General features: G+C 43.3%; 1 protein-coding gene across 1 annotated transcript in view; it reads left to right on the top strand.

Annotated features, from left to right (window-relative positions):
* drp2 (dystrophin related protein 2) overlaps window positions 1–22,500 on the top strand; it is a 70,037-nt gene that overhangs the window by 33,323 nt on the left and 14,214 nt on the right. The window contains exons 4-15 of the mRNA XM_030764648.1: window positions 2,062–2,218; window positions 4,736–4,856; window positions 5,358–5,626; window positions 8,133–8,279; window positions 11,074–11,152; window positions 12,155–12,215; window positions 13,747–13,808; window positions 14,330–14,404; window positions 15,555–15,756; window positions 18,194–18,279; window positions 20,101–20,258; window positions 22,381–22,500. The exon at window positions 22,381–22,500 is cut by the window's right edge and continues 47 nt beyond it. Coding sequence (XP_030620508.1) covers window positions 2,062–2,218; window positions 4,736–4,856; window positions 5,358–5,626; window positions 8,133–8,279; window positions 11,074–11,152; window positions 12,155–12,215; window positions 13,747–13,808; window positions 14,330–14,404; window positions 15,555–15,756; window positions 18,194–18,279; window positions 20,101–20,258; window positions 22,381–22,500 — 1,537 coding nt within the window. The remainder of the gene's footprint in view (window positions 1–2,061; window positions 2,219–4,735; window positions 4,857–5,357; window positions 5,627–8,132; window positions 8,280–11,073; window positions 11,153–12,154; window positions 12,216–13,746; window positions 13,809–14,329; window positions 14,405–15,554; window positions 15,757–18,193; window positions 18,280–20,100; window positions 20,259–22,380) is intronic.

Genomic DNA, 22,500 nt, shown 5'->3' with positions numbered 1-22,500 from the left:
GTGATTGGTTGCTTTGAGAATCATCCTGCTGATGGATTTATACCGTGATGGATTACACGATGGTGAATGTCGGGGAGGACATTATGGAACTACACAATGGGCAATAGGGTGTTCCTGTTGATTCTCAGAATATCCGTTTTTTAAACCGTCATGGTCGTGTGGGTTACTCAGGCTGCAGCGGTGGGTTCGGGGAGGGGAGAATTCTTTGCGTTGTCCGGTTGAATGCAGCTGCCGATGTGTGTGCCAGCGTTTTAGTCACGCTGTCATGGCCCCTCGCTCTGTACAGGTGTGCGGTGAGCTCCACTCTGGCTATGGATCAATTGTTAAACAGTGGAGCAAGGATAGGTTCCCAGAGGGTTCTGATGGAGCATATGTGTCCCTTATGTGTGGATGGACATGAGCCGCTTGGCTGTGGCCCTGTACACACATGCATAGCACACGCGCACACACATACACACACATACACACACACACATACACACACACACACACACACACACATACACACACACACACACACACAGGCGCTCTTGTGTACGCTCAATTCCGCTCAGAGACCACTGTCCAAATTGAGCTCTTTGTCTTTGTCTCTCCCTCTCCCTCTCTTTCTCCTCCTCATCCTTCCCTTGATATCCTTTTCTGTCTTGCTCATTCTGTTTCTGTTTTGCTCTCTTTTTCTCTTTCTCTATCCCTCTTTGCTGTCTGCCTATCCTCAACCCTCTGATTCTCTTTGCAGTAATGGAATGGCAAAGGATACAGCTGGTGAAGTTGGCATTTACTGTGTAACAAAAGGCTTTCTACATTACGGTGCCTCACTGCCGGGCTGAGTATGGACATGGAATATAATACACACACACAGTGACTGATTGAGAAGTCTGGATAAGGCTCAAATTGGATGGTCACTGCACCGGAGAAAAAGTACATTGTGTGTGTTTGTATGTTTGTGTGTATGTGTGTGTGTGTGTGTACACAACTGTTCTCCACTAGAACTATGTTTGCTTATTTATCTGCCTCTCAGTCTAGTGGACATGCCTAATGCAGTCTCTAACAAACAAACAAATACACACACACACACACACACACACACACACAAACACACACACACAAACACACACACACACACGATAATGGCTTTTGGTATTTAATAACCAGACCATTATATTGAGCTGTAGGGCTGTTCTCTTCTGTGGCTAAGAGTTCAGTTGGAGTTGTGATGATAGTGTTGTTGTCCCTCTCTCTCTCTCTCTCTCTCTCTCTCTCATTCTTTAGCTCACCCTCACTCAAACCGTTCTCCCCTTGCTCTTTCCCCTTCTCTTCCTCAACTGTCCTTCAGTTTACTCCATTAAAGCTTTATTGGCACGAAGTCACACTATTGCCAAAGCATGAATAATAAAAGAAGAAAACATAATCAGAAGGTCCCTTTCTGTCCCACTCCTTTTTTCTTTCTCTCCCTCCACCCCCCCCCCCCCCCCCCCCCCCTCCACTCCACCCCCCGCCCCCACGCGTGTCCAGTTACTAGGTGTGACATTTTGTGTAGAATGATGCAATAGAGTGTGGGCACCTTGCTGTGGGATTGTGTGTAATTGAAACAGTGAGGCATGCCCACATCCCTCCCTCTCTGGCCCCAGCTGTGATCCTGATGAAACTTCTCTTACTCCCAGAGACAATGCCAACCAGTGCTGGCAGGTGGCAAAAAGACTCGTTTTATGTTTTATTTATGGTATATTCATGCCACCCTTTTAAACACGTTCCCGGGAAGCTGGTAAGCTGTCTTGCCTCGTGCTGAATGTTAATCGGAGTAGATGAAATGTGATGAGATGTACCTTTATGTTTCAGTCTTGTGAATGAGTGTCACGGGTATTCAGTGTTCATCAGCGTTTGACAACGGTTGTTTTCAGTATTCATTACCGTACCGTGGACATCCATGCAATACTTATTGGCCCTGTTTGTAGCTAGACAGCTCTGAGAGATCTTCAGAGAGATGTCAGACTCACACAAGCATAATGTGAATTTTCACCTTACCATTCTGTTTTCTATGTGTGTGTGTGTGTGGGTTGTCAGGGCACGGTTGGAGGTCTTTTCAGACAACAGTGGAAAGCTGCAGCTCTCCCTCCAGGAGATCATTGAATGGCTTACTGCAAAAGATGAAGAACTTTCTGAACAGCTGCCTATAGGGGGCGATGTGGGAGCTGTCCAGCACCAGAGAGAGCTCCACCAGGTATGGTGACTCATGGATCACACACACACACACACACACACACACACACACACGCAAAAAGACACACCTAAATGCACAGCACACACACAAACTCCTGCTGCCTGCTCAATATACGCCCAACTGAGGTAAGATACAGTAGCTCACACACATACAGATCCAGTTCCATTCTTTGCGGTTAACCATCAGATATGACTTGCAATGTTGTTCATTTGGCCATCCATCAAAATAACGAGCCCAGGGAAACATTTAAGACTCCAGAGTAACTTCAGGAGTTGAGTTTGAGTGATATAGTATTGCTGGATGCCAGCCTTCCCACCTGTGCCAGCTAATTAAAAGATCTGTTACCTACCTTTAAGCAGGGAGAATATATTGAGTGTTACCTCTTTGGTTTTGGCATTAAATTTCAGCTCCTGAGGCAGTATATAGATGTGACCCCCAAAATAGGGCAAAGGACAGCAGCAAAATAGGCAGACTGTGTATGCACAGTGTGTGGACAGACAGACAGACAGACAGACAGACAAATAGAGAGAGACACACACACACACAAACACTGTAATTGGTCTTGTGCCACTGCAAAAGTTATTTCCAACTTCCTTCCAATTTTCAGTACTGTCAGTTGTGATGACATTCTGGAGGAAGTTCTGTTCTGAAGAGGAGAGACAGAGACAGAGGGAGAGAGACAAAGAGGCAGATGTAGCAGAGACAGGCAAACTCTATGTGTGCGTGTGTGCATGTGTGTGAGTGTGTGAGAGAGAGAAAGAGAGATTGAGTTAGGAAAAGAGAGAAATGAAAAGAGAACAGAGCACAACGTATTCTTTCCATATACATTGTGAATTCAGCCTCTCAAATGACACTCTATAGTGTGTTAGCCTGACAGCCTGATCTGTGTGCTCACTGTCAGAATGCTCTGTTCCCTTTCCTCTCCCTCTCTCATTCCTGAAGCTGCACTAAGACACACTGTGAAATACCTTTTAACACGTGGCTAGTCAACTCTCTCTCACACGCATGTGCACACATACGCATGCTCACAACACCTATTCCTATTGCTTCAGAAGCTTTTCTTTCCCAATCTGTCTTCGGCGCTCCTTTTCCTAAAGCACTGTATCGCTCAGAAACTTTTCCCACAGATCAAGGAGAAGGAAATTGCATTGGGTATTCTGCAGAGAATTACAGCGTTTTAAAAAATGTGAATTATTGATCCTAAGTGGATTTTGTCTGCTGTGTTATGATGTGTGGCACTCGCTGATGGCCCCTCATCTATATGTGTGTATATGTGTGTGTGTGTGTGTGTGAGTATATGCTCATACACAGTGAAGCGCAGAGGAGTTTGCTCTGTAATGGGATCTCCAGAGACCCACAGCGCAAACCTAGGATGGTGTATGTAATTCAGAGAGAGAGAGAGAGCGAGAGAGAGTGAGAGCGAGAGCGAGAGAGAGAGAGAGAGAGAGTGAGAGTGAGAGCAAGAGAGAGAGAGAGAGAGAGAGAGAAATCCAACAATTTCTAATCACTTTTTCTTTAGATGCATAATTGATATAAATCTGAAGTCTTTATTTTTCATGCTCCCTCAGCCAGGGCTGGAGTTCCTGAGTGTGAAATTTAAGCTAAAATTCGGTTTTAAATTGAAAGGAAGGGGAGCAGAAGCCACCGCGGGGCCAGCCTTAGCACAAGAGAGACTTTTGCCATGGAAACTCACCAGGAAATCTTATCAGCGCTAGCAGCCTCCGCCATACACTTTTAGCTTGTTTGCTTAGCGTCGTATTTGCCAGTTCAGTGGGGTTTCGCATTTAATTTTCGTCGAGCGCAAACCGTTATCGGGAGCGACTCCTCTCGCCGTGCCGCGGTTTAATGGTCGCTGAAAGACGTTAACAGCTTCGGCGGCCCAGCGTGGGTGACTCCAGGTTTTGTAATGTAGGAGATTTGAAATAAAATTGTAATCTCTTCACATGGTAAGAGGATTGGATGGCCGGCATGTCCAGAATAAATGACTTTGGGAGGATGGTGACAAGGCCCTGAGATTTAATTCCAGAATAAAAGCAAATGAATAGTGTTGTCACCTAACCTAAGGTTTGTACTGAATGAAGATTTGCGGAGGTCTGGGCGGATAATACCGTAGGGCTGTGGACTCTTTGGGAATCAGTCCGTGCAGAGTTTTCTTTTTTTTTCTTTTCCTATTTTTTTAAAAAAAATTTTATGAGGACTGGGTGCAGCTAAGCCTTTCTGCGTAGCGTCTGTAGTGTGTGCATTAGGAGAGGAGCATAAACAGTCCCCTTTTTCAGCTTGTGTTGAGGGCTAATTGCCTGAGCTTTGTGGAGACGCCAGTTGATCGCTTCTCTCTGGGGATTCTGGCCATCCAAATGTACTGCTTTGTGGCTCTGCCAGTGATCCCTCAGTATGTGTGTGTGTGTGAGAGAGAGAGAGAATGTGTGTGTGTGTATGTGGTCATGTGTGGATCTGTGCGTTTGTGCATGTGAGCTTGTGAGTGTGTGTGTGAGCTCAGTGTCTGTATCTTGTCTGCAGGCCTTCATGGAAGATGTGAAGTCCAGAGGGCCCTTCATCTACTCAGTGTTGGAGTCGGCCCAGGCCTTCCTGGCACAGCATCCCTTCCAAGAACCTGAGGAGACACTCCCTGATGGCAAAGGTCCTTACAGCTCTTTGTTTCACTGTCGCTCTACATCTGCGTATCCAACTATCTATGTGTGCCTCTCTCTCTCTCTCTCTCTCTCTCTCTCTCTCTCTCTCTCCCATCTTCTCTTTCCCCCTCCACTTTCTCTTTCAGTCTCTCTCCATCTATCTATTCAGCTATCTAGCTATCCCCCTGCACTATCTCTCTCCACATTCTCCCTTCACTGCGCACTATCCAAATGTGGACCACTAAGTGGTCTGATTATAACAGAGCAGAGCAGGTGTGTTCAGTGTCGTACCTGATGGAAAAACATCTCTTCTCATATAACATGCTATGATAGTCCGGCCCCTCCATTTACTCCAATTTGAGCTGTGTGTGTCGATGAGTTTATTTATTTGTGTGTAGCACATAGCAGAAGTTCAGAATTGGACTAGTAAGTGGGAGTGAAATAATATCGATAAATTTACTTATACATGTAGGAATAACTGTGATGTTTGTTCATCTATCCCCTCTCAGAGGTGTCTCCAAGGCGACGCATCCTGAATGTGAGTCGCTCAGTGTGGAAGCAGGCTAACGTGGCCAGTGACCTGTGGGAGAAACTAACGGCACGTTGCGTGGACCGCCATCGGCACATGGAACGAACTCTAGAGCGCCTCCTACAGGTCCAGGCTGCCATGGAGGAGCTTGCAGTGGCTCTAGAGCAGGCTGAGGGTGTAAGAGATGCTTGGGAACCTGTTGGTGATCTCTTCATTGACTCCCTCCAGGACCACATTGATGCCACAAAGGTATACCAACATAATACAATGCTAACTTGTGTGTCGATAGGCTCTAAATCTTTTATGTAGGCTAAGGGAGAACCACCAATATAACTGTAAGAACAAAAGCAATGTTGAACACATCAGTCATTTCTCTCTGAAGAAATTGAGTTTGAAAAGAGGTGGGCCAAGCTTCAGCAGACAGAAATAACCTTCATTATTAATATGTGCTTGTGAAAGGCTCATGTCTAAACACCGCCTCTACTTCAGATTTTATTCCAACATTGCTGTCCTTACTTTTGTGGACTTGTGGCTGTGTCTGGACTTTTTTAGGTACATCTCGTAGTTCTGCATTAAAAGTTAAAAAGTAAAAGTAAAAGTCTGTAAAAACTTAAAGTAAAAGTCTGAGATGACTAATATCAGATTTGGTTGTACTTTAAGACACGAAAGCAGCGTGAAAATGCAGGGAGCAATCCTCAATTGTCAGTGACACGATGCTCATCATTATTACTGATCGCTTCAAGACAGGTATACCGGAACAGAGTTTCTCCACACCAGTATGGGAACTCACAAACTAGTGCATTTTTATTCAACTCAATAAACTTTTTATTCAATTTAAAATATGAAAGTGCTTATTAAAATACTTGAGAATTGTTAAAGAAGTTGAATTAGGAGTGATGCTTGTGGACTAGGACGAGAAATATGTTGTCCAGTTAGTCCCTTGGACTGGAGCAAAACTGGTCTAATGTCTTTGACAAAGTCATGGAGAGCCTGATCTTTACTTTTGAAGAATGACATTTAGCCTACAGCCACCATCACCTGCTTTTCTGTTCTACTGCAACAATCCTGAGGTAATGATGTGTATTAGAAAGAAACCCCCAAAATACTCAAGCACCCTTCCACTAAGGGCACTAAGATTTGAACTGCTTTACGTTTGAACTGCTTTGGCCGGATTAAATTTGGAACTAATTTCTGATTGCTACACAGAATTTTCATTTTCAAAATAGGGTGAAAGAAGAAACAGGCGTGATGAAGTTGGTCACAGCTGAATTTGTTTTGTTTACCGCTGCAGTATGAAATTGGAGTGGGAGCATTTAGCAGAGAGATGGCACTCAGTGACTTTGGCCTCGTGCAGGGATGGCTCTGTGCCCAGTACCCTCCTGATACATTTACCTATTTACCTCTAATAGTTTTGTGTCAAAACTGCACTGCTGGATCGGAGAGGTCAGCCAAGGAGGCTCAGATAAGTCGTGCTCTCTTTTTCTTTTGTAAAGTCCATTTGGGAGGTTTTGTTTGGAGGTTTAGGTCAACCTGGATTTCATTTTTAGTTCACCACATGGTCATAGAAATCCATTCATGCACTACTGTTGGTTCTTGTAAATATGAGTATATTCATAAGAACCAGTGGTATGTCAGAATGGATCCATAATTTCTTATGAAACCATCGTGGAACATGATTATGGATACACCTTTGTTGTGAGTGGCTCTTACAAATCCACCTTGGGATACCAGTAATTGTTTTGTGTTCCAATCTTGGAATACTCTTGGCTTTTGTGAATTCTGCCTTAATGGTAATATTTCTTACAAAGTCACCTTGTTTGTTAGTTAGCAAGCCCTCTAAGGCTTAAGTTGGCTTGAGTTTAATCAACAACCGAAAAAAAATCCAGCATGATAACTTTAAAAACAGACCTATGAAAAATGCGGCGGTTTCTTTACCCATCCATGCAGGAGGGGGCATCAGCATCGTGCTCTAAATTTGGGTCTTGTCAGAGGCAGGACTGTGTGATTAAACACAGATGACTCATTTCTCTTAATCATATCCCATCTCCCTCATGCAGCACTAATGTGATATATTTGCTGTGGCTTAGATTAATTGTGTCAGTGTTTTCTTTCCTGTCAGAGCAAACACATGTTCTATGATCTCTGGGTTCAACCTCTGTCAGCAGAGATGTCTAAACAAAGCCCCTGACCTCCTGTTTCTACTATGAGCCCACAGCGTCACTCCATTAGCTTTAGTGTGTGTGTGTGTGTGTGTGTGTGTGTGTGTGTGTGTGTGTGTGCCCGTGTGTTTGTGTGTGTGTGAGTGTGTGTGTGTGTGTGTTTGTGCTGCACACACTTCCCAGAGATCATTATTGCTGAACTCCCCTGGCTGCATCAGAGGCTGTGTATGTTGGAGCCAGGACTAGGCTTCCAGTTTTCCCATTATGCTTTAAGGTTTTAGATCTGTGACTGCTCTTTCTTCTTTTCTTGCCCCCACCCTCTCTCTCTCTTTCTCTCTCGCTCACACACACACACACACACACACACACACACACACACACAGACACACACACACACACACACACACACACACACACACACAGTCAAATTTAGCAGTGCTCTTTTAGTGTGACAACACTGAGCTATTTCTTCTCTTTCTCTGTGGACTTGTTTTTATTTCTCGCTTTCTCTCTCTCTGCTTCATTTAGTTCAATTCAGTGTCACTATTTTTGTATGAATGTCTCTGTAACTCAGTCTCTTTTTTCCTTCTGTCCAGTTGTTCAAGGAAGAGTTGACCCAGGTCAAGGAAGGAATGAAACACATCAATGACCTGGCTCACCAGCTGGCCATCTCCGATGTCCATTTGTCCATGGAGAACGCCAGAACCCTGGAGCATCTCAACAGCAGGTGGAAACTGCTGCAGGTATGTCCTGGCTCCACGCAGCGTTGGCACTCACAAACCACAGGATCATTGCTCAGGTCTGTGTATGCATTACCGTTCAGTGAAATATAGAGAGAGGGTTTCTGTTATGGAACAGTAATTGTCCAGCTCTCCACAGTGAATGCATTTTTATTGGTGGTCACAGGAAAGGGCCACTTGTCTACAGAGGTAAACATATTGGATTGCTTGGTGTGAAACAATGGGCATACCAGAGTCAGCAAAAATAGTGAAAGAAAGCAGAACAAAAGGGGTATATGTGTGTGATATTGAAAATTGAGATAAATGCATGTGATGCAGACGGATAGAGAGAATGGAGTGGTCTGACTGTCTACGTTTGATTGATAAATAAATAAATAAATAAATAAATAAATATTGATTTAGAGAGAGAAGATGGAGTATGTGGGTATGTGTGTTTATAATGGTAGGTGTGGATAGGGATAAAGTGTTCTGGGTGTGTCTTTGTGAGTCGGAACAGAAATAGCTAGAAGAAGAGTGTATGTTTGTGAGAGTGTGATGGAAATGGGTAGAGTGTGAGAGAGACTGTGATGAAATTTGCATTGTGCATTCATATGTGATCAGTTATTTTTGTATTCTTGGCATCTTTTCCTTGCTGAGTACTAGGATAAGTGCCAGTCATTTGAACAAAACGATCAACTCCTCCTCCATTGGATTCACCTTCACTGCCTCCAGAAACTTGTCTTCACTTCTTTAAAAAAACAAAAAAAAGAAATCTTGAAATATTTGTGTTCTTGAAATTGACTGATTTAATAAGACTTTGGTTCAGCTATACCACACATGCATTATATAGGAGGTAGACAAAATAACAGGTCTATCATGAAATAAATGAATAACCATTTATCAACAGATAGTCAGACTGACTTTAATCTCCAGAATAGCCTCTATTTGTCTTTAAATAATGTGAATAATGTGTTACACTGGACGTCTTTGTTGAGGTTTCAAGATCTTTGCAATACCAGCAGGTTGGAGGGTTAACTGAATAGGAACCACCCGCCGTCTAAAATACCATGGGTCTCCACATACACTCTGTTGCCATGGAATTGCTCCTCAACTGAGCATGTGAATAGAAGTGGTGGTTTGGTTTGAATGTTACTGTGGATGCTCATGCTAGTCTTTATGTTCCTGCATCGACCATTACATCATGGGGTGTAATGGGCGCAGTGATACAGATATTCTGCAATACCAAACTGGGAGAAAGGGTTGAAAATAAAAAAAAAAGAAAAAGAAAAAAGAAAACCGATCTCAGAAGCAGAGATCAAAACGACTTTGTGTTACTTGGTTGCGACTCTACCGTAAACAGTCGTGATTGGGCAGTGACTTCCATAAGAAAGCTCTCCACGTAACAAGACAACAGGTCAGGTCTTACATTTAACAGTCAGAGAGACAGTGTGGGTTAGTTTTCAGATTTTTTTTCCAAAGATGAAATAAAATATGATATATCACAACATATCACTTTTTTTCCAGTGTTCAGCTACGTATTATTACAATTCCTAAAGAGCAGCCCTTTCACCAGTAATATCCGTATGAGGCCCAAGACAAAGTATGTGATGTCATGGGGTGCAGATTTAGTTCTGTGGTAAGCTTTAGACTTCTTTAATGGTTTTCACAAACTATCTTTTTAAGCATCCTTTTAAGCATTCTTGTCTTTGACAAGTAGATTTGACTTGAAATGCAGTTTTTCCTTGTTTAGCATGTCATATTATGATGTCTCACATTGTTCTCAGTGACACAAACATTTGTGTTACAAAACACACACACACACACACACACACACACACAGAGTGAAAATCTGTCAGAGCTCACGTCGTGTCAGATATAACAGTTTTGATTTCAGTGGCTTGAAGCAAGAAAACAGTTTAGTGATTTTAGTTGTTTAGTGCCATTATTGTGTGATGGAGTGACTTTATTGTTTCCATTGTATTGTCAAACCCTGTGTTCTACAGTTGTTTGCTTCTCCTCTTTGCTTTGCACTGAATGTCAAAGCCCAATAATACATGTTTGGAGTGCTCATTTATATTGAATGTGTATGTGTCAATTAGGGTGAGTTTTGAGAATCCTTACGTAATGATTTGCACAGCACTACATAATAACTCGCTATTTATGCTTACATATAGCTGTCCTTGAACCTGCATTATAGAGAGAGCTTTGTGTGTGCATATGCGTACCCATGTGGATTTGTGGGCCATTGTTTACGTTTCTGTTTTGACATTCTCTGACAATGATTTACATGGCAAATCCAATATCGCATAAATAAACCTGGATTAGCGCGGATGAATTCCCCAAAGAGGCCAACACGGAGAGTGAGAGAGAGAGAGAGAGCGAGAGAGCGAGAGAGAGGGAGAGAGAGAGAGAGAGAGAGAGAGAGAGAGTGACTGTGGCGAACTTCTTTGAACACTAAATTCCCACCTTCTCTCCTCTGCTCTCCAGAGCTTGCGCAGCTTTCCCCCAGACGTTCATTTTAGCTTGAACTGTTGTCATCAAAATGGAAAGAAAAAAGTTTTTTTTTTTTTTGTTTTTTTTTTTTCCCCTAACCTGACTCCCTACAAAGATAGTGGGGAGGGTGCGGGGAGGAAGTGCTCTCGTGTAGATCTGCAGTGAAGTCTAATTAGCAAACAGAGGGGAGAAGAGAGAGAAGAGAGAGAAGAGAGAAGGGATGTAGGACGGTAGTGTGCGACAGTTTCTCTGTGATTTACCCTTGGGTATGACTCTGTCTCTCTCTCTCTCTGTGTGTGTGTGTGTGTGTGTCTCTCTTTTGCAGGGCTCCATTGAAGAGCGATTGAAGCAGCTACAGGATGCACACAGAGATTTTGGGCCAGGATCCCAGCACTTTCTGTCCAGTAAGAAAGAGGCACAACACTCATTTAAAGCAGCAGCTGTGAATCCCCAGTGTGTGTCAGTGACAGGGCAAGACACGGATGAAAAAGAGAGAGAGGGAAGGGCAGAGCGGCTCTGGGGATTAAACCCATGTTTCTCCACTCAAGTCTTTAGGACTCACTGGATTACAGATTTCAAATCTAAAACTTCACTAACAGACTTGAGTGGAGAAACACGGAAAAAAAAAATAGGTGGCTCCGACAAGTTGAACCTTTTTTTTTTTCAGCCAAAACAACAAACAACAACAATAACAATAACAATTACAGTAACAGGAACAGCGACGACAACAAAAGTACTGTTAGGCAGACTTAACAGGGATCGGATTACAATGCATACTGAATAATGTAAGACTCTGCAATGAGAAATCTTTGCTGCCTTGGACCCCATAAAGCCTTATTAACACCGGTGGCAATGCCAGCAAATCACACCGCTCTAGTAGAGTTAGCTCAAAAGATACCTGACTCATACATTCACATACACAGTCTCTCCAAAGGCCTGTTTCTAAGGCGGTAGCTGGTATGGCTTTATGTGTGCCTCTGCTGTCAGAGAACAGACCCAAACAAAATGACTATACACATATAGATCACAGTAATCGCATGTCAAATGATAAGACACCATGGAACGAGTATTTATAGAATTGACTGTAGTTACCATGGTGATAGCAATGGTTGTCTGCAGCATAGCAGACACAGATATGTAAAGTTGTAATACATTTTAACCTTGCTTTGACTCATATTTTAGTAGCTGTTGACAGTGACAATTCAAAGATTCAAGAGTATATGCTTGTCCTAAAGTAACATTCATATTTTTTTTCCGTACTAAAGACAGGTGTTGGTGGAGTCTGTTGTGTTTTGCTGTGTTTTCGCATGAAGAAACTTTAATAGAAACTGCTATTAAAAAATTTGCAAAAAGCATCTCATGGTTGATATGTCAATGTGATAGTTCTTTCTTTCTTTTTCCTCAAGCCTCAGTACAGATACCATGGGAGCGTGCAATATCTCCCAACAAAGTGCCCTACTACATCAAGTGAGTCCAACAGCAAATCATAGACCTTTTTGCATGAATGCTTGAAAGCAAACGAACTGTGAAGCTGGGTCATCAGTGATTATCAGATTTATCAGAGAGAGAGAGAGAGAAAAAAAGAGAGAGAGAGAGGGAGCAAGACAGGAAGACAGAGAGAAAGAAAGACAGAGAGAGAAAAAAAGAGAGAGAGAGAGGGAGAGATTTCATTGTTGCTGCTACCTGATGCAGAAGATTATTACACTGTAATTCACATTGGCTGTTGCTCTGGCTAAGGGCCATGAATTCTGGCTGGTCTCAGGGGAACGCTGTTGAGCTTAGCCTTCCTGACAGTCACTGATGTATTTGGCCTATCAATATTCCTCTGTGGCCAGTCTGTATTTGCCTTTGTACTTTGGCTGTTTTTTTTTTTTTTCACCAAGTGTTTTGTTAGCTTTGTTAATCGCCATTTGTTCACTCTCACCGCATTGCCTCCTGTGTGTGTGTGTGTGTGTGTGTTAATTCTTTATGGACTGTGTAACTAGGCTGAAAACGAAAGGGAGGGAAAAGAAAGACAACACCTGACGGTTTCTGTTAGCAGCTCGCTAATCGATTTCAAATTCTGTGTATGTGACTGTCATGATGATCGTACAGGATGCCCACAGCGTCCTTTAAACATCCTGTTTTTGTGATTAATTCATTTGATGTTTTTTTTTTGTTTGTTTGTTTTTTTTTGGTGTGTGTAGCTGTCTTTTCCGGTGTCACTGTAGCAGAGCTAGCGGGCATGGCCAGGCATTGAGAGGGGAGTTTATAAATGCCGTTTACAATGTAAAAGACAGAGTGTAGCGCAGGTGTAGTTGCCAGGGGAGAAAGCTCTTACATGTCCGTTTTTGCTAGTAGCACTTACAGTGCATGCTGTGTTCAGTGTTTTTTTTTTTTCTTTTTCTTTCTCCGGAACACAGGTCAGGCATTGTGCTACAGGATGTGAGCACTTAATGGTTCTGTGATCTCTGTTAACTTCATCTTTTGCACGCAGATGCTCCTGCGTTTTCTCTCTGTCTCTCGTTCCCTGTGCCTGTCTCTCTCGCTTCTCTTCCCCTCAATCTCCTCTTCCTCGCTGCCTGCTGCTAATTTTTCAACATATTTTTTTTCCCAATCTGATTCTGATATAGCCTCCTTTTCCTTCTTTGTTTTTCTGCCTCTCTTTCCCTCACACTGCCACGTTCTCTCTCTCTCTCTCTCTCTCTCTCTCTCTCTCTCTCTCTCTCTTTCTCTCTTTCTCTCTCTCTCTCTCTCTCTGTCTCTCTTTCTCTCTCTCTCTCTCTCTCTCTCTCTGTCTCTCTCTCTCTCTCTCTCTCTCTGTCTCTCTTTCTCTCTCTCTCTCTCTCTCTCTCTCTCTCTGTCTCTCTTTCTCTCTCTCTCTCTCTCTCTCTCTGTCTCTCTCTCTCTCTCTGTCTCTCTTTCTCTCTCTCTCTCTCTCTCTCTCTCTCTCTCTCTCTCTCTCTCTCTCTCTCTCTGTCTCTCTCTCTCTCTCTGTCTCTCTCTCTCTCTCTTATAGCCACCAGGCGCAGACAACCTGCTGGGATCATCCAAAGATGACAGAGTTGTACCAATCGCTTGGTGAGACAATTAAGCTTCCTTTCCCAGGGCTTTCATCCCCACTTAAGCTCCAGTACAGGGGTAGTCAGCCCTCCATCGCGCCACCCTGTACCTCATTAATGCCCACTATTTTCTCTCTGTCCCCCTCACTGACAGAGGCACTAGTCTCATTAACCCATGGCCTTTGCCTTGCTAGCCACACCATTGCTTTGCGTGCCTCTAATTAATTATGATTAAATGCCATTTGCTCTGTGGGATCCTTTGAAATGAGATGTTATGTCTAAATTGTAATGCTGTCACGATGACTTGGATGAATACCAACCCTTCAGTGCACACACACACACACACACACACACACACACACACACACACACACACACACACCTTCATGACTCATCATTTCCTCTGAAGGAAGTGAAGTGTTTCCTCAGAGCTGCTTTTATCTTGCAGAGAGTGCGCTTCTTTGTTTGTTTTGTCCTTGTTAAATCCTAAAATCCTCTTCTTCTTTTTCTTTACTTCTTTACCACTCCTCTGTCCTTTAGCGGATCTAAACAACATCAAGTTCTCCGCGTATCGGACTGCCATAAAGCTGCGGCGAGTGCAGAAAGCTCTGAGATGTACGTAACAGAAAAAGATGTTTTCTCCAGACCACACTGACACGTTTGCCCTCTCTTGTCATTCAGATATGCATACGCATGTGTTCTCAAGACAGGTTGTATCAGCCATGAATTAGCTGAAGATAGTGCTTGGCACATCTGTGTGAAATGGCCCTGGCATTTTCATTAAAGTCCAGTCCTTTCCATGCTAGGCTAATTAAGCCCTAATAATTGGTGTGATTGTTCTTCTTGCGGGGAGCTAATTAAAAGGTCTGGGTGAGGAATTAACGACTTAGCCTCTAGGGTCAGGTCTATTGGACTGAGGTTTATCTTCCTCTGCCCAGGCAAGAGCCTTTTTTCCCCCCAACGTGTTTTGCTTCAGTTCCCCTCCTGACCCTGGCAAGCTCTCTCCTGTGGACGCACACCAATATGAGATGCTCTTCTTCACACTCCTCCACCATTCTGCATAAGTTACAGATGAACGCATGGATGAAAAGCCCTCCCATTCCCCTCCCCCAAAAGACTTCACCTTTTTACTTGTGTTTCTATCCTTTATCCTACTATCTCTTATTTCTCTCTCTCTCACACACACACATGCACACACACACCTTTTTTTCTCCCCTACCTGCTGTCTCCCTCCCTCTCCTCCTGTCTTTCCTTTCTCCTCCTCCTCTCTCTCTCTGTTGGTCTGTCGGTCCATATCCTTTTGGAGACTTAATTATTTGGCTGCCATAGTAACTATTGTGCTTGCCTGTTTTACTGATTGAGGAAAGCTGTGTGAAAAAATACAGACGTAGACACAAAAAGGCTTTTTAGTCTTTTGAGTACCCACATAAACCTTGAAAGCACTTAGCCACCTCCTGCCCTATGCCATCTCATTATCTGATTATCCAGTTAGGCCCTACATCAGCGGACAGACTTAAATCTATATCCCTATGAAGCAAGGGGAAATGGCTGGGTGGAATTAGTTTAGAGAGACCCAATTGAATTAGTTTACACCCTCCTCACACATAATCTACACACTGAGGGGCCTTTAAGAAGGTAAATAGGTGAGTAAGCATTTGATCTCTTCCATTTACGAGCTTTTTCATGTGCCTGTCACTGTGCGCATTTGTGCTCACATGCTTGCTTGTGTGTGTGTGTGTGTGTGTGTGTATGTTTGTTTTCCCAGTGGACCTGCTGAAGTTGGGTAGTGTGGTGGATGTTTTTAGGGAGCAGGATCTCCAGCATGGAGAGTACGTGATGGATGTAGTGGAGGTGATACACGCCCTGACGGCCCTGTATGAGAGATTAGAGGAGGAACGAGGAGTACTGATCAACATCCCTCTCTGTGTGGACATGTGCCTCAACTGGCTTCTCAACGTTTACGACAGGTAAATTGCCCTGCACTCGCTTGCGGTTGTCCTGTTTTGCTTTTCTCCCTTGTTTTCTCCCCAATTTGAATGTCCATTTACTCCCATTGTGATCTTGTCACCCGTAGTAGTTGCCGAGGTGAGTTAGTAGCTGAGATGAGTTAAGTTAGGACACACTTTCTCTGACATATGAAGAAGGTCGTTGCTTGCAGGAAAGCTCTATTCACTTTAAGCCAATGCATGACTGCTCCTGAACAGTGAGAAGGAACTTGTCCCCTCCTGGCTCCGTGCCTCAAGGAAACACAGCCAGTTGTGTTGTATCGGATGTCCAGCTACACTCAGCAAATGTGGCACAATTAGGATTCAACTTTTAACCTTTCACCACTACATCTCTCACCCTTCAGAGACCTCTTCACCACTGCTCTCCCACAAGAACTCATTTACCGTCTCTGACAAGCTCAGCCCACCTTCTCCCTCTGTTATTTGCTCAATTAGAGGAGAGAAACAAGTGAAAATGGATGAAAATATAATGATGTTTGATACTAATGATGAAAGAAAGACAAAACGTGGGAGTATTTAGAGAGGATGGAAAAACAGTACTGACACTGATTATTGGCTGGTGAAATTGTGATGGATAAGAGGCATGCTTCCCTTTCTCTTTAATTTATAGCAGTATAATGTGAAAAAAAAACGGGTAATTGTTTATAGCACACCAAGATATGGTTTTCCTTGCTTGTCAACATGCCGGTGATTCCACAACTGAGAACAACATCAAACGAAATATCAGAAGCATGGCAATGTTCAGTTCAGCCTCTAGTGAAGAAAGTCGTCTTTCGGGCAGCATTTCCTGATGTAGGAAGATTTGAATGAGGGAAATTGCAAATCACTTTGTTCCCTGCTTGTCCTGATCATACCTCTGGTACAACTGTCTCCAGCATCAAAACCCAGGGTGCTAATTTTTCTGTTAAGTCAAACGTGAAACTTATGAGTAAAGTGCCGGCCTTTATAAATTAGAGGTGTCCATGAGGTTAGTCGGGGTTATCGTGGCACCATTTACAACATAATTCTGAGAATTTAATGTATTTACAACCCTCCTGTGGTGGGAAAGTTTGGTGTGGAGGTCTAGGCATGACAGTTATAACCCTGCTTTTACTTTTTTTGCTGTGTAATACAGAACTGTGTGGTTGCTGTTTTACTGAGAGACAAATTATATTTTGTGAGGTAACCAAACACTCAGGAAGCCAATTGAAATGCAAAGGACTGAGATGAAGTGATCCTTACTTGACTCCTAAATGCTGATGCGTCTGCCAAGATTGAGAGCGTGGGGCATAATATTTCAGCTGACAAATAATGGAGAGAGAGAGAGAAAAAAAAAAAACCCAATGCCTATGTTATTTACTTTATCTGCATCGTAAATTTGTTTAGCTGCTCTTAACTGCTCGCTACAAATAAGTGGGAATCAGCACTTTTATTCTCCACATGAATTCTAGTAATTTTGTTTTCCGGTGAACATTTGATGTGAATAACAATGAGTGTGGGAGCTCGTGCATGATAATCAGAGAAGGCTCTCTCATATAGGCCCTGCCAGACAATCACACAAACAGTATCACAGACACTAGGACTTTCTGAGAACATTACTTTGGTGTTCATGACTTTGACTGGCATGCAGACAGGTCCTGAACTTCTGACTTTATTTATATTTGCTGAAGTGAAAAGGGAGCTGTTTACTCGGTTCTGCCGCATATTCTATATTTATCTGGACTGAGGCTTGGGACATGCGAAAAAAGTGAAGATTTTTCAGTGAAATATATATATATATAAAATTCCCCTTCAGTTTGAAAAATCTTCACTTTCACATCTCACAAGCTCCAGTCCGGATGCAGACCTGCTGAGTTGGCATGCTGTCAGCCCCAGGGTCTCTTTCCCTATGGTCACTCACTCTAAGCTGCTCTTAAACTCTCAGTCACTGCTGTGAAGTACAGTAGCTTTGCCTTTGGCGAGTAAGCTTGCTCCCTCTGTTTTCTGGAGCACCGTTCTCAATACATGCATCTGCAGCTGCACTCTTTCTCTCTTTTTCTCTCGCCCTCTTTTCTTTTCTCTCTCTCTTTCTTTCTCTGTCTCTGGCCAGCTGTCTCTCTCCACCGAGCACCTGCACATGTTGTTGTTCATCCCCGATGTATCTCATCCTTTCTCTCATTCTCTCTCCATCTCTCCCTGGCTGTTTTTTGCAAGATGTAAACTGGGACATTGGGGCAACCCACTGCTAAAGAGTTTTTCTTGGGCTCTCTCTCCTCTCTGATGTTCATCTAGTGACCCATTTCTTTTAGATGACCTGGAAATGTTGGCTTTAGTTCTGTGCGTGTGTTTGTGTGTGTTTGTGCGCATTGTAAGCACCGTAGCATATGGCACCGTAAATGAGTGGAATGTCATTACTTAAAACTCCCTCTGTCTTCCACAGTGGTCGTAATGGAAAGATGCGGGTCTTGTCCTTTAAAACTGGTTTGGTGAGCCTGTGTAATGCAGACGTCCAAGAAAAATACAAATGTGAGTATCAGACCCAGTCAAGTGAGTAACAAATTCCCAAAAATCCAAATAAAGGCTTCAGATAAAGACAAGAACGTCAAATTGCAAACATAGCACGAAGATATCCACTTAGTCTAATGGACAAAAATACTATAATCACTCTGAAAGCTTTTCCTTCTATTTCTCTCGCCGACAGCTCATACAGTATTAGCAGCAGTAGTTTTGGGAGAGCACAATTCACTCTTGTGAGTTCCTGCTCCCCTGGCTTCTCTTTTCGATTTTCAATTAGGCCCTAATATATCATCAGAGCCATGCAAGAGAGAAGGAGGTCGTTTTACACATAGCCTCTGAGGCAGCTTTTATGACCTGGTCTCATAAATTCGAGAGAGAGAGAGAGAGAGAGAGAGAGAGAGAGAGAGAGAGAGAGAGAGAGAGAGATAGTTTATGAAAGGGACAGAAAAAGAAAAGGAACAGAAAAAGAGAAAAACGAGAAGAAGAATCATCAACACCTCAGACCCAGGCTGCAGAGTGCAACAGACAGGCAGGTCAAAGCCAGGTCCACTGGCTGTAACTATACAGTCTCTCTAATTGTTATAAAAGCCAGTAGCAACAGATAGTGGGTGTAAGTTTATGTGCAGAGAGGAAAGTTCCTGGACACAAGCTTGGCGTGGCACTCCTTTGCCAGTTTGTCTGGGAGATTGATGCCCTGATTCTGCTCCCTCAAAGCCAAAGAGTAGCTTGATTACGATTGTAAAGAACTCAGCTGGTAAACAGCTGACAGGTTTTCTCACTGCAGCTTTGGCAGGTGTGTTATAATGTGCACATAGCTCTATATGTGCTAGCAAAACTGGTCCTCGGCATGGTGAATAACTGTATTCCCAACTGAATTCACTTTATTCTTTGGTAGACTTAGATTAAACTTAGTCTGCCTGTATATTTACATACCTGACATATTGGTGTTAATACACAGTTAGTACTAGTTCACCTGCACTGACATACGCACATGCACGTGGGCGCACACACACACACACACACACACACACACACACACACACACACACACACACACACACACACACACACACACACACACACAAACAGTTTGTCTGTCTCTCTGTGTCTTTGTCATATCTGCCTCTTTGTCTTTCTCTCTATGTCCCTGTCTCTCTTCATATTAGGACTCAGCTTTAAACAGATTCATACAAGCATAAACATACAGCACACAAACATAAGCAGACAGATACATGAAAACAGATACATTTGGGATAGGACAGACACTTAAAGAGGATTTACATATAAACGTGGACAAATGCGCCCCACCTGCACAATCACAGGTAGCTTTAAACATTTTAACATGTACATGCTATTTGCATGCAATATGGTATATAAAAACATGCACACAGAATTTATAATTCTTAGTTCTTTAACTGCGCTCACCCACTCACATGTCTTAACCTAATGCATGCAAATTAAATTTGCTATGCAGACACCTTCTGCGCAATGTCACACTTTCTGTGGCTTGTCACGTGAGCTCCTAAAGGTGTCACACTAATAGGCACACTTGCAGTCACAAACACGCGCACACACACACGTGCGCACACACACACACACACACACACGCACACACACACACACACACACACACACACACCCACACCCCATTTTCCTGTCTCTTTTCTATCTCTCCTTTTCTCCTTCCTCTCAGTCTCTCTCCATTTATTGCCTCTTTGTGTGTGTGTGTGTTTTTTTGTTTGTGTGTAAATTCAATAAATCTAATATTGTGTATTGTGTGTGTGTGTGTGTTTATGTGTTCATGCATGTATGTGTGTGTGTGTGTTTCAGACCTGTTTCGGCAGGTGTGTGGATCTGCTGGTTTGACAGACCAGAGACACCTCAGCCTTCTCCTTCACGAAGCGATCCAGATCCCACGACAGCTGGGCGAGGTGGCGGCCTTTGGGGGCAGTAACGTGGAGCCAAGCGTCCGCAGCTGCTTTCGCGTGGTCAGAGCCTTTGTCTCTTCTCCGTAGTCACGCTCCTCTTGAAACCCCATATCTTTCTCTGTCAGCTCTCTCTTTTTCTCTCTTTCCCTTTCCCTTTCCCTGCCAAGTCAATTTTCAGTCCAACCACATGTCACCCCCTCAAGCTCACTCCATCTCAATGCCTCCACCCCCAGTCTCTTTTATGTCTCTCTATCTATCACACTCTTTTACTTCTCATAGTCACAGTTATATGAGCGTGCCTACATATACTCGTGTGGACTTTGCGGCCAGAAAATCCACATGTCGTGGTGAGCTGTAGTCAGTGTGCCGTCTGACCGTCCAGCTGCTGATGTAATTACTGCTGTAGTCTTGTCTGGACTGCCTTGCCTTTGACTTGACTGCATTTTCTAAACCTTGGCTGCAGCTTTTTGGATTCTAGACATCTGGCATTTGGCTGCGCGTACAAACTAATTATAATATTTGTGCAGGGCACCTTTTTTTTTTTTTTTTGTTGGAGAGTGACTTTAAACCTTTAATTCTTAGTTTTTACCGCCCAATCCTTAATTGAATCCCACTCAGTTCTGCATTATGCCTGCGATATCAGCTACGGATAATTAAAACCCATTCATTCTCACATTTGTTCCATGTCAAGCTTTTTTATTAGCAGATGAAATATCAGTGTAATGCCAATCACAAGTTCCTAAATCGCCAATTTATCACTCTCAGCATTAATGAAATCAGACTGTGAAAGTGATTTGCTATGGATCTGCTTTCCAGTAGCAGAGGTAATGTATGTGTGTTCTTGTATGTGTGTTTGTGTGCTTGTGCGCATGGTTGCACGCGTGTTTTTGAGTGTTTGTGTGTACACAAGGGTGTGAGAAGATGTAATAGCTGATGATATTGGATGTTTTATGGTGTTTGAGCCCATAAATCCCACTGATCTATAGAAGATGAGTATAAAAGAGTATAAATGGAGTATAAAGGTTGATTCTATTGCACTCTGTGATGTGATCTCTCTGGGGTCTGCTCTGTTCCTCAGGCGTGTACTACAGCCTATGTGGGAGCTTCTGAAAATTTCCTCACGTCTCCACTGAAGTCTATAGTCAAATGAACAGGCCTCAGTGTACGGATGGTCACACACACACACACACACACACACACACACACACACACTCAGTCCCGTGCCACTTTGTCCCACTGACACAGTATCTGTGTGACCATGGTCAAATACACACACACACACACACACTCACACACACACACACACACACACACACACACTCACACAGCCCTCAATGCCAGCAGTCACACACAAAAACACACGCGTGTTCAGAGGTGATGACACACACCGGTGGCCTTCTGTCTCTGTCTCTGGAGCTGCTTTGCTCTTGAGGCGGCATGCGGTTCATGTGAGAGACATTTATGTTAATTACACTGCTTTGCCTGGGCCTCAGAGAGGGCCTTGGGGAAATCAACCTTTTAATACACCTTTGATGTGCATTTAATGAGAATTTAGCACATTACGGATTTTCTGTGTCTCGCCGGGCCTCCCTTTATTAGCTTGACTTGCTGTTGTAGGTGGTGTCTCTTCTGGGCTTCTGAGTTATACGTAAACTCAACTTATCTCGACTATCCCCGGTCTCCCCTCACTCATTCATCTTTTTCTCGGTCATTTCTGTCTCTGTTCTCTTGTCTGCTAGTGTCTTATTAGGTGTAACTAGTGTATTATGTTGTAAGATTTTATTTTCATTGATATAAGAAGTGTCTCTTGTATGCATTCATTATTCCTCGCTGTCTAAGCATCCTTTTATGCCCCTGTATGAGCTGAAGTGAGTGATTTACTCACAGTTTAATGACAATCCTACCAAATAAACATTTAGAATGGAGTTAATTGAAGAGAATTGAAATTTATTAATCCCAGAAGGGAAATGTATTTATTATTTCATGGTCAAGTCATCAGCAGACACACAAGGACACACATTAGTGTACAGTCATCAAACCTTTAAAGGAGGCAGTCATTTCAATGAATAGAAACTAGTTCATCATTTAACTGTGCTGGGTCATAACTTGTGACTCTGTGAGTGTTTTGTGGCCTTTTGCAAAATGTATGTGTATGTTTGTTTATGTCTTCTCCCCTGTTTAGGCTCCAGGAAAGCCGGCTATAGAGTTGTCTCACTTTCTGGAGTGGATGAGTTTGGAGCCTCAGTCGATGGTCTGGCTCCCGGTGTTGCACCGCGTCACGGCAGCGGAGTCAGCGAAGCAC

The sequence above is a fragment of the Chanos chanos genome, chromosome 2 (assembly GCF_902362185.1).
Source record: "Chanos chanos chromosome 2, fChaCha1.1, whole genome shotgun sequence".
NCBI classification, from domain to species: domain Eukaryota; kingdom Metazoa; phylum Chordata; class Actinopteri; order Gonorynchiformes; family Chanidae; genus Chanos; species Chanos chanos.
The sequence above is the reverse complement of the archived record's forward strand: the minus strand, read 5'-3'. Positions and strand labels throughout refer to the sequence as shown.